General features: G+C 65.1%; 1 protein-coding gene across 16 annotated transcripts in view; it reads right to left on the bottom strand.

Moving 5' to 3' along the window:
• NFIX (nuclear factor I X) overlaps nucleotides 1-12117 on the bottom strand; it is a 180208-nt gene that overhangs the window by 32105 nt on the left and 135986 nt on the right. For all 16 annotated transcript variants that reach the window (XM_075061162.1, XM_032790051.2, XM_032790044.2 and 13 more), the window contains 4 exons: nucleotides 5546-5608; nucleotides 2148-2222; nucleotides 1032-1152; nucleotides 622-758 (listed from right to left, as the gene is read on the bottom strand). In XM_075061162.1, coding sequence (XP_074917263.1) covers nucleotides 622-758; nucleotides 1032-1152; nucleotides 2148-2222; nucleotides 5546-5608 — 396 coding nt within the window. The remainder of the gene's footprint in view (nucleotides 1-621; nucleotides 759-1031; nucleotides 1153-2147; nucleotides 2223-5545; nucleotides 5609-12117) is intronic.

Consider the following 12117-nt stretch of genomic DNA (forward strand, 5'->3'; position numbering starts at 1 on the left):
GCTCTGCCGGTGCCCCTCACTCCCGACCCGCAGCCCCTGCTAGCCCAGCCCTGCCCCCCGAGCTCTGCCGGTGCCCCTCACTCCCGACCCGCAGCCTCTGCTAGCCCAGCCCTGCCCCCCGAGCTCTGCCGGTGCCCCTCACTCCCGACCCGCAGCCTCTGCTAGCCCAGCCCTGCCCCCCTGCCCTCTCCTGGTGCCCCTCACTCCCGATCTGCAGCCCCTCCTAGCCCAGCCCCTAGATGCCGAATGACTCTGATACTTCTGTGACTTGGACCAACCAGCTCCCGGCCTCACCCCAGTTTCCCCCCAACACAGCCCCCAGCCCCACACCCTGCTATGGGGCAGCTGCTCTCTGCCCCCCACCCCAGCATGCAGCCTGGCCCAGTTCTTCCCTGCAAAGGCTGCAGTGCAGCCGTGCCCCATGGCTTCCCAGAGCCCCACATGGAGACAGGAAATCTGGGGGGGCAACCCCCTCACTCCAGGTACAGCCCTGGGGTGACAAGGGGCCCATATGGGGGAGGAGCTGGGGATCGTTGCAGGTTGTTCTCAGGGGAATGCACAACGCCCAGGAGGCCCCATGCCCGGTCCCTGCCCCGAGCTGCACCCCCCCGCCCCCCGTACCTGCGTCCACGTCGTTGGGCCAGCCGCTGGACTGGCTGCTGCTGGCGGCGGGCGAGCGCCCCGTCCCAGGGTAGAAGACCTCGTCCACGGGGCTCTCCATCTCGCTGTCATCCAGCGACTTGGGGCGCTTGGTGGAGCTGGGGGGGCAGCGAGGGGGAGAGGTTGGGCGGGGTGACAGGCGGGCTCAGGGCCTTTCCCCTCCAGGGGGCGCTGGCCCTGATTGGCCCCAGGGCAGCATGACAGGTGGGGAGGGGGGACAGGGGTGCTGGCTCGGATGCAGTCCCAGGCTGAGGATGGGTGGGGAGCGGGGCATTGGCCCCCATGGGGCGCAGGGCGGGTGGGAGCAGTGCCCATCTGACGCCAGAGCCGGGGCAGAGCCGAGGGCGGCCGGGGCAGAGGCTGGAGCGTACCTGGTGGAAGGAGGTGACGTTATGGACCGCCGGCCCAGAGTCACCTGGTTGATGTTGTAGTAACTGGGGCTCTCCAGGTCTGCCAGGGAGAAGTTGGGACCCGACGCCGTGGCCACGGGAGCTGTGGGAGGAGACACAGCGGGTGAGGGGCAGCGCGGGGCACCGGGCACGCAGGCCTCTGCCCCGCAGCTGGTGCCAGGGGTACTACGTCTGCTACAGACCAGCTGCTGGGCACAGCAATCACCCAACACTCAGGGCCCAGTTAAAGCAAGTCAGGGCCCTAGTCACACGCCCATGTGGCCTATCCATAACCCCGCCTCTGCCCCATGGCCCCGCCCCCGCAGGGCAACAGGCTCAGGCTCTCTGCAGGCTCAGGCAGTATCAATTACACTCAGGCCCCGTTTCCGAGCTTTTCTCCCCAACCGCAGGGGCTGGAAACTTTTCCCTGTCCTGGGAGAGCTGCTGGGCCCGTGGCCCCCTGGCGCCGGCCCCCTGGCGCCGGCTCCCCTGGCTCTGCCAACGGTGCCCAGGCCTTCACCCAGCCCGGGGCGACTGGCTCAGCTTTGCTCAGTCCCCCGGTCGGGCAGAGACGGCAGACAAGGACCCCGGCTGCTGCTTGGCCACGGGGCTTTAGCGTCTCCTCTGTAGTGCCCACCTCCCCAACCCCCCACCCCCGAGCAGCCGTTGGCCTGGCTCCCCAGCCAGCCTGTGGGCGTGCAGGGGGGCTCCTGCCCCTCGGGAGCCTTTCCCAACGCCCCAAGGATCCGCTTCCCAAGGGGGAGCTGAGTGAGATCAGGAGGCACAGGGCGGGGGGGAAATAGATCGATGGAGTGAGACGGAGACAGAGACTGATTCTCCTGCCGAGCCGGCCAGTGTCTCCATATCCTGCCATGGGCACCCCGTGCCAGCCAAGACCCATCATGGGCGCCCCGAGCCAGCCAAGACCCATCATGGGCGCCCCGTGCCTGCCAAGCACCCCTCATGGGCACCCTGTGCCAGCCAAGACCCATCATGGGCGCCCTGTGCCACCTTCTCTAGCCCACCCCCTGGAGGCGTACGAGGAGGTGAAAGGACCCCCAGGGGGAACTAGGGCCGCCCTGTGAGGCCATCACTCACTCTGGGACACTCGGACCAGCTCCGTCACGTTCCAGACGCCCGACGTCACAAAACAGTCCTGGAAAGTCAAATGCCCTGAAGGGAGGGAGGAGACGGGCATCAGCGGGGCAGCAATCAGGGCATGGAGCAAGGTGATGGACATGGCCAGTGCCCCTCACTCCCGACCCTCAGCCCCTGCCAGCCCAGCCCTGGGCTCCCCCCAGCTCTGCCGGTGCCCCTCACTCCCGACCCTCAGCCCCTGCTAGCCCAGCCCTGGGCTCCCCCCAGCTCTGCCGGTGCCCCTCATGCCCCCAACCCGCAGCCCCTGCTAGCCCAGCCCTGCCCCCCAAGCTCTGCCAGTGCCCCTCACTCCCAACCCCGCAGCCCCTGCTAGCCCAGCCCTGCCCCCCAGCTCTGCCGGTGCCCCTCACTCCCGACCCGCAGCCCCTGCTGTCCCAGCCCTGGGCTCCCCCCAGCTCTGCCAGTGCCCCTCACTCCCAACCCTCAGCCCCTGCCAGCCCAGCCCTAGGCTCCCCCCAGCTCTGCTGGTGCCCCTCACGCCAGACCCACAGCCCCTGCTAGCCCAGCCCTGTCCCCCAAGCTCTGCCGGTGCCCCTCACTCCCAACCCTGCAGCCCCTGCTAGCCCAGCCCTGTCCCCCAAGCTCTGCCAGTGCCCCTCATGCCCCCAACCCACAGCCTCTGCCAGCTCAGCCCTGCCCCCCAAGCTCTGCCAGTGCCCCTCACTCCCAACCCCGCAGCCCCTGCTACCCAAGCCCTGGCCCCACAAGCTCTGCCGGTGCCCCTCACTCCCGACCCCCAGCCCCTGCTAGCCCAGCCCAGCCCTGCCCCCCAAGCTCTGCCGGTGCCCCTCACTCCCGACCCGCAGCCCCTGCTAGCCCAGCCCTGCCCCCCAAGCTCTGCCGATGCCCCTCCCTCCCACCCCCGCAGCCCCTGCTAGCCCATCCCTAGCCCCACAAGCTCTGCCGGTGCCCCTCACTCCCGACCCGAGCCCCTGCTTAGCCACGCCTGCCCCCCAAGCTCTGCCGTTGCCGTTCACTCCCAACCTGCAGCCGCCTGCTAGCCCACCCTGCCCCGCCAAGCTCTGCTGATGCTTTCAAGTCTTAGGGGCAGGAAGCAGGGCAAGAGGATTAGTGGGGTAAACAGGGGGCTGGGGGTCTCACAGTGGCAGTGGACTGTAGTAGGATGGGGAGATGAGGCTGTGGGGAGCTAGGGGGTATGGGGGTTTGGGGGTCTCACCCTTGGGCAGCGGCTTGATGGGGCTCTAGGGATCTCTCACCGAATTGGGCAGTGGTTTGCTGGTGGGATGGGGAGGAGTTGTGGGGGTGCTTGTGGGGTATGGAGCCTGTGGGAAGGGCCTTGGGGGTTCTATGGAGGCTGGTGAGGTCTATTAATGCCATTGGGCGGTAGTTTAATGGGGGCTGTGGGGACCACTGAGGGGCTGTGGGGGCTGTGGGAGGTTTGTGGGGTGTTGGGGGTCTCTCATCGTTGGGCAGGTGTTTGATGGGGGTTGACGACCATGGGGGTGTATGGGGGCTCATGGAGGTTATGGGAGAGCGTCATGGGGGGCTGTGGAGTTATCTCACCATCGGCAGTGGTTTTATGGGGGGCTGTGGGGGGAATAAGGGTGTGGAGGGGCTATGGGAGTTGTGGAAAGTGATGGGGGCGTTGTGGGTCTCTCATCGTTGGGCAAGTGGTTATTGATGGGGCGTGGGGGGGACCAATAGGGGCTGTGCGGGTCTATGGGAGTTGAATGGAAGGGTGAATGGAGGGTGGTGGGGGGTCTCTCACCATTGGCAGTGGTTTGATGGGGGTTGTGGGGATGCTTGTGTGGGTAATGGGGGTAGTGGGGGGGACAATGCGACGGGTTGTAGTGGTCTCTCACGTTGGGCAGTGTATTGATGGGGGCATGGGGGCTATGGAGGCTTATGGGGGGGCTTGTGGAGTCTCTCACCATTGGCAGTGGTTTGATGGGCGGCTGTTGGGGTATATGGGAGTTTGTGGCGGGGCATGGGGGGCTGTGGGATCTCTCATCATTGGGCGGTGGTTTGATGGGGACTGTGGGGGGACCATGGAGGGACTGTGAGGGGCTATGGGAGTTGTGGGGGGGCTGGAGGGCCTATGGCTCTCACCTTTGGGCAGTGGTTTGATGGGAGCTGTGGGGGCATGGGGGCTGTGGGGGTTATGGAGGTTTGTGCGGGGCCATGGGAGGTTGTGGGAGCTATGGGGCTGTGGAGGTCTCTCATCGTTGGGCAGTGTTTGAGGGCGGCCTGTTGGGAACCATGGGGGTCTCTGGGAGGCTATGGGGAGGTTGTGGGGGGTCCATGGGGGGCTGCTTGAGGGGCTTATGGAAGGTTTGGGGGGCATGCGGGGCTGTGGGAGTCTCAATTTGGCAGTGGTTTGATGGGGCTTGTGGGGTTATGGGAGTTGTGGGGGGCCATAGGAGGCAATAGGGGGCTGTGGCGGTCTCTCACCATTAGACAGTGGTTTGATGGATGGGGACGGGAAGTGGAGGCTGTGGGAGGCCTATGGGAGTGTTGTGGGGGCAAGGGGCTTTTGGGTAAGGGGGTTTTTTTCTTTTTTTTTCACCATTAACAGGTGGTTTGATGGGGTTATGTAGGGTATGGAAGCTGTGGGGGGCCAATGGGGGGCTGTGGGGGTCTCTCATACGTTGGGGCAGTGGTTGATGGGGTTGTCGGGGGGGTTATGGGAGAGTGTTGGGGGTATGGGGGCTGTGGGGGTCTTCTCATCATTGGGCAGTTGGTTTTGATGGGGGCTGTGGGGGTTATGAGGTTGCTGGGGCCATGGTAGGGCTGTGGGGTGTGTCTCATCGCTTGGGCAGCTCGGTGATGGGGATGTGGGGTATGGGCGGTTGTGGGGGGCTATGGGGCTGTGGGAGTCTCTCATCATTGGGCCGTGGTGTTGATGGGCTGTGGGTCTATGGGAGGTTGTGGGGGTCATGGGGGTGTGGGTTGTCTCTCATCGTTGGGCGTGGTCTTGATGGGGGCTGTGGGGGTTATGGGAGGTTGTGAGGGCTGTGGGGGTTCTCACCATTTGGGCAGTGGTTTGATCGCGGGCTGTGGGGGTTATTATGGGCGGTTTGTGGGGCCATGGGGCCGGCCAATGGGGTCTCTCACTGTTGGGCAGTGGTTTGATGGGGCTGTGGGGGGCCATGCGGGGGCCTGTGGGGTGTCTCACTGTGGGCAGTGGTTTGATGGGGCTGTGTGGGTTTATGGGGGGTTGTGGGGGGCCATGGGGGTCTCTCACTGTTGGCAGTGGTTATGATAAGGGGCTGTGGGGGTTATGGGGTGTTGGGCTGGAGCCATGGGTGTCTCTCACCCCTGGGCAGTGGTTTGATGGGGGCTGTGGGGGGCCATGGGGGGCTGTGGGGGTCTCTCACCATTGGGCAGTGGTTTGATGTCCACATCTCCTTGCTGGTTTGAAGTGTCTGATTGTCCGGATTCTGTAACACACAAACACAGAGCGACGTCAGGGTCTGGGCAGCGCCCGGCACAGTGGGCCCGATCCTGGAGGGGTCTGTGTCGTTACCAGAGCAGACCACAAACCCAGACCCACCCCAGGGGGACCAGGGACCCCCCAGACTCCCCACAGGTTGTCCCAAACTGGCCTTCAGAACAGTGCGCCAGGTGCACCCAGCAGTGCCATGCAGGGCTGACGTGGGGGGTGGGGGAAGCCGGTACAAATGACCAGGGCCCGGCAGTCCGGAAGGGGGTCTGGGTCCCAGCTTGCCTGGCTTCGTTGGCCCTGTTTAGCCAGTCTGCTCTTGCTGGGGGGGCCCGAAAAATTTTTTCACCAGGGCCTGAACCCGCTCTTGGTGGCCCTGTTGCCATGGCCCCTCCCCATTTCCCCCCACAGCTGCCCCTCTCCTGGGGCTTGGACTCAGGGCTCCTGAAGAGCTGCTCACCCTTCATTTTCCACTCCCCCCCAATGCCCCTCCCCAACACGGGGCATCGGAGCAACCCCCCTCCACCCCTACTGCGCATCAGGGCACAACCCTGGCACTGCAGTGGCACAGCCAAGACTTTGCAGTGGCGCAATTTGGGCATCACAGTGGCACTGCCTGGGCATTGCAGTGGCACAATTTGGGTATCACAGTGGCACTGCCTGGGCATTGCAGTGGCCCCATTTGGGTGTCGCAGTGCCACAGCCAAGCCTTTGCAGTGGTGCTATTTGGGCATCATAGTGGCACTGCCTGAGCATTGCAGTGGCCCCATTTGGGTGCTGCAGTGGCACTGCCTGGGCATTTGAGTGGCCCCATTTGCGTGTTGCAGTAGCACTGCCTGCGTGTTCCAGTGGTGCAATTTGGGTGTCGCAGATGCACTGCCTGGGCATTGCAGTGGACCCATTTGGGTGTGGCAGTGACACTGCCTTGATGTCACAGTGGCACAATTAGGGTGTTGCAGTGGCGCAATTTGGGCATTGCAGTGGCATATTTCGGCACTGCAGTGGCGTGGGTCTGGTGCTGCAGTGGAACAATTTGGACATTGCAGTGGAACAGCCTGGGCTTTGCAGTGATGCAATTTGTGCATTGCAGTGAAACAATTTGGCATTGCAGTGGTGTGGCCTGGGCATTGCAGTGGCATAGTTCGGTCGTTGCAGTGGCACAGCCTGCGCTTTGCAGTGGAATAGTTCGTTATTGCAGTGGAACAGCCCGGGCTTTGCAGTGATGCAATTTATGCGTTGCAGTGGTGCAATTTGGGCATTGCAGTGGCACAGTTCGGTCATTGCAGTGACCCAACCTGGGCTTTGCAGTGATACAATTTGGGCATTGCAATGGCACTGCCTGGGTGTTGCAGCCCTGGTGCTGTGACTGTGCAGTGGTAGTGCCTGTAATGTACCCTCAGCACAGCACTTCCGCCACCCTCACCCCACATTTTCTCTGCTGGGGTTAATGGGCCACGTCCCGACCCCCTTCCTCAGCCCCCATCCCCCCGGCGGAGGCAGAGGCCCCTTGGTGGCAGGGTGGCACCACGGCCCTGCAGCTGGCGCTGGGCACAGGACTAGGCCGAAGACCCAAGAGGTCGACACTGCCCTTGGTTCTCCAGCAGTGCCCCGTGGGGCTGCCCAGCCAGACACCTCCAGGCCGGAGGCCTCTGAAGAGTTAATTGGCCTCGGCCTTCCCCCGCAGGCTTGGCACGGGCGGCCGCCAGCCCGCGGGTTACCTATGTCAACAGCCCACGCTCTGCCTCCCCTCCTGGCATCAGCCGGGGCACCGCCCCCTGCCCTGGGCCCATCTCCTCCAAGGCCCGGCCCCCCAGAGCTGGCTCAGGCCCCGCTCCCTGCTCGGCCCTGCCGGCTGCTGGCAGCCATCTTAAAACTTGGCAGCCATTTTAGTGCTGGCGGCTAGCAGCGGCCCCATGGCTGAGGGATGGACGGGGCTGGGGCTGAGCCCGGGGACCGGGGAAACGCAGCCTTCAAAGCGATGAGAGGGGAAGGCCGTGGGGCACTGGCGTGCAGGGCACTGGCCGGAGGGCTGGCACAGGAGCAGGGAAACACACAGGTTCTCAAGGCCTCCCCAGGCACAAGCTCCCACCAGCGCTGGGCCCAGCGAGCCGGCCTGGAGTCAGCCAGGCACTTGGGGTCTGGGTTACAGGAGGGGAGTGAGGTCTGGTGGTGAGAGCAGGGGGCGCCGGGAGCCAGGACTCCTGGGTTCTGGGAAGGGGAGTGGGGTCTAGTGGTTAGAGCAGAGGCTAGGAGCCAGGACTCCGGGATTCTCTCCCCAGCTCTGGGAAGGGGAGGGGGGTCTGGTGGTGAGAGTGGGGGTGCCAGGAGCCAGGACTCCTGGGTTCTGGGAAGGGGAGTGGGGTCTGGTGGTTAGAGCAGAGGCTAGGAGCCAGGACTCCGGGATTCTCTCCCCAGCTCTGGGAAGGGGAGTGGGGTCTGGTGGTGAGAGCAGGGGTGCCAGGAGCCAGGACTCCTGGGTTCTGGGAAGGGGAGTGGGGTCTGGTGGTTAGAGCAGAGGCTGGGAGCCAGGACTCCGGGATTCTCTCCCCAGCTCTGGGAAGGGGAGTGGGGTCTGGTGGTGAGAGCAGGGGTGCCAGGAGCCAGGACTCCTGGGTTCTGGGAAGGGGAGTGGGGTCTGGTGGTTAGAGCAGAGGCTGGGAGCCAGGACTCCGGGATTCTCTCCCCAGCTCTGGGAAGGGGAGTGGGGTCTGGTGGTGAGAGCGGGGGCACCAGGAGCCAGGACTCCTGGGTTCTGGGAAGGGGAGTGGGGTCTGGTGGTGAGAGCAGGGGGTGCCGGGAGCTAGGACTCCGGGGTTCTCTCCCCAGCTCTGGGAAGGGGAGTGGGGTCTGGTGGTGAGAGCGGGGGCACCGGGAGCCAGGACTCCTGGGTTCTGGGAAGGGGAGTGGGGTCTGGTGGTGAGAGCAGGGGGTGCCGGGAGCCAGGACTCCGGGGTTCTCTCCCCAGCTCTGGGAAGGGGAGTGGGGTCTGGTGGTGAGAGCGGGGGCACCAGGAGCCAGGACTCCTGGGTTCTGGGAAGGGGAGTGGGGTCTGGTGGTGAGAGCAGGGGGTGCCGGGAGCCAGGACTCCGGGGTTCTCTCCCCAGCTCTGGGAAGGGGAGTGGGGTCTGGTGGTGAGAGCGGGGGCACCAGGAGCCAGGACTCCTGGGTTCTGGGAAGGGGAGTGGGGTCTGGTGGTGAGAGCAGGGGGTGCCGGGAGCCAGGACTCCGGGGTTCTCTCCCCAGCTCTGGGAAGGGGAGTGGGGTCTGGTGGTGAGAGCGGGGGCACCAGGAGCCAGGACTCCTGGGTTCTGGGAAGGGGAGTGGGGTCTGGTGGTGAGAGCAGGGGGTGCCGGGAGCCAGGACTCCGGGGTTCTCTCCCCAGCTCTGGGAAGGGGAGTGGGGTCTGGTGGTGAGAGCGGGGGCACCAGGAGCCAGGACTCCTGGGTTCTGGGAAGGGGAGTGGGGTCTGGTGGTGAGAGCAGGGGGTGCCGGGAGCCAGGACTCCGGGGTTCTCTCCCCAGCTCTGGGAAGGGGAGTGGGGTCTGGTGGTGAGAGCGGGGGCACCAGGAGCCAGGACTCCTGGGTTCTGGGAAGGGGAGTGGGGTCTGGTGGTGAGAGCAGGGGGTGCCGGGAGCCAGGACTCCGGGGTTCTCTCCCCAGCTCTGGGAAGGGGAGTGGGGTCTGGTGGTGAGAGCGGGGGCACCAGGAGCCAGGACTCCTGGGTTCTGGGAAGGGGAGTGGGGTCTGGTGGTGAGAGCAGGGGGTGCCGGGAGCCAGGACTCCGGGGTTCTCTCCCCAGCTCTGGGAAGGGGAGTGGGGTCTGGTGGTGAGAGCGGGGGCACCAGGAGCCAGGACTCCTGGGTTCTGGGAAGGGGAGTGGGGTCTGGTGGTGAGAGCAGGGGGTGCCGGGAGCCAGGACTCCGGGGTTCTCTCCCCAGCTCTGGGAAGGGGAGTGGGGTCTGGTGGTGAGAGCGGGGGCACCAGGAGCCAGGACTCCTGGGTTCTGGGAAGGGGAGTGGGGTCTGGTGGTGAGAGCAGGGGGTGCCGGGAGCCAGGACTCCGGGGTTCTCTCCCCAGCTCTGGGAAGGGGAGTGGGGTCTGGTGGTGAGAGCGGGGGCACCGGGAGCCAGGACTCCTGGGTTCTGGGAAGGGGAGTGGGATCTGGTGGTGAGAGCAGGGGGTGCCGGGAGCCAGGACTCCGGGGTTCTGGGAAAGGGAGTGGGGTCTGGTGGTGAGAGCAGGGGCGCAAGGAGCCAGGACTCCGGGGTTCTCTCCCCAGCTCTGGGAGGGGAGGGGGGCCTGGTGGTTACAGTGGGGGTGTGGGGCAGGACTCCTGGATTCTATCCCCTGTCACTAACTCCAGCCCCTTCCCCAGGACTCGACTCCATGGCCCAGAGCCCTCGTTAGTGCTGGCTAATGACTCAGTGGGAGTGGGGTTCGAGGCACTTGGGGGGTGCAGGGCAGGGCCCCCCTCGGCTGCGCAGGAGCTGAGACATCCCAGGGCCCAGTGCATGACTGCTCCCCAGGGGCCCCTGCAGGGAACAGCTATGGGGCAGCCCCCTTACTCTCAGCCACACAGTTCCAGAGCTGGGATCGAACCCAGGAGGCCTGGCACCCAGGCCCCCCACTCTAACCACTAGTCCCTGTCCCCACTCCTCCCAGAGCCAGGGAGAGAACCCAGGAGTCCTGCCCCAGCCATGCCTCCCTCCATTAGACTGGTGGGGGAAGAGGCCCCCTGCCCCCTCTCTCTCCCTCCCCCCTTGCCCCATCCCCCCGCTCGCAGCCTTTTTCCAGCTACTAAACCCTTATCGGGAGGCAGCAGCTGAGCAAACACAGACCTGCCGCTGGCAAGGCCCCTACCATTCCCGGCTGCGTTATCTCGCCCAGGCAGGCCGGGCACGGCCCCCTGCCAGCACTGCTCAGGGGGAGGGGCCAGGCTGGATTTTACTTGCCCCCCCAGTCCCAGCTTCTCCCCAAGGAGGCCCTGAGATACCACCGGGTGCTGGGGGTCGGACCAACGGAGACACCACAATGCGAGCTGGTCCTAAGCCAGTATTCTGGTGCCCCTCACTCCCGACCCGCAGCCCCTGCTAGCCCAGCCCTGGGCTGCCCCCAGCCCTGCCGGTGCCCCTCACTCCCGACCCGCAGCCCCTGCTAGCCCACGCCCTGGCTCCCCTCCCACAGAGAACAGGGTGAGGGTGCTAGAGGGCCATGAGCTGCAGCCGACGGGCGCGTTAGGACCATGAGCGGTGACCGAGGAGCGCGATAGGGGCTATGAGCGCGAAACCGAGGGTTGCTAGAGGGGCCAATGAACCAAGGCCGAGGGGCACAATAGGGGCACAATGCACAGGGCCGGGGGCGCGATAGGGGCCACGAGCCGCGGGCTCGAGGCGCGCGGATAGGGGCCATGACCGCGGGGCACTATGGGGCTATGAGCCTGCAGGCCAAGGGGCGCATGTTAGGGGGCCATGATCCGCAGGCCGAGGTGCGCTATAGGGGCCTAAGAGTCGCGGCGAGGGGCTGCCCACACATCTCAGCTCACAGAGCACTGGCTCGCCCTGTTCGAATCTCCCAGGACATTTCAGCCACATTTCCTGCCAGCTGGGCGCAAGCCGGATCCGGCAAGGCCCAAGTCCTGCTCATTAGCTGGTCCGCCCCTGACCTGCCTGAGCGCTCCAGAAGTCGCGGGCAATAGGCCGGGTGGGCGGAGATGGGGGCACGATAGCCAGCCGGCTAGCCCCCCATCCTGCCACGGCAGTGCCCTTCGCGCCAGGCCCCTGTAGCCCCCATCTGGCACGCCTCTCTCCAGCTCATGCACCGCACAACAGCTGCTTGGCTGCATGATCCGACCCTTCCGCCGCCTGGACCACACAGCGATCGTGCTGTGCTCTCGCCTGCGACCAGCTTCGGGCTTCCTCCCGCGCCCCTCATGCTGGGGGGCTCCTTGAAACCCCGCAAGGCTCCCCTTGTTCCTGTCAATCCCTCCTCCAACCTCCCCTTGGCTGGGACGCCGACTACCCCTCGCCCCCCGCCAGGCTGCCCAAGCTGCCCGCGGGGCTCCCCATTCCACCCGTCATTCCGTCCACACCTGCTGTCTCGGCTGTACTTAGATGGGGCAGGGACCATCGGTTTGTGTTTGTACAAGGCTCCTAGCGCCACAGGGCGCCCTGGGCGCTACGTAATACACCTAATAAACAGCTACTAGCGCCACGGCCATGGCGCTACCGTAATATAACCTAATAACATACGACACTAGCGCAGGGCATGGCGCTACTATAATCCTATAACTATACAGCGCCTAGTGTCACAGGGGCCTGGCGCTACCGTAATACACCTAACAACATACAGCACCTAGCGCCACAGGAATGGGCGCTACCGTAATACACTAATACATTACAGCACACTAGCGCCAACGAGCGCCATGGGCGCTACCGTAAACACCTTACTATAGCACCTAGCACACGGGGCCTTGTTGCACCGTAATCAATAATAACATGCAGCACCTAG

The sequence above is a fragment of the Chelonoidis abingdonii genome, chromosome 26, assembly GCF_003597395.2.
Source record: "Chelonoidis abingdonii isolate Lonesome George chromosome 26, CheloAbing_2.0, whole genome shotgun sequence".
Taxonomy (NCBI): domain Eukaryota; kingdom Metazoa; phylum Chordata; order Testudines; family Testudinidae; genus Chelonoidis; species Chelonoidis abingdonii.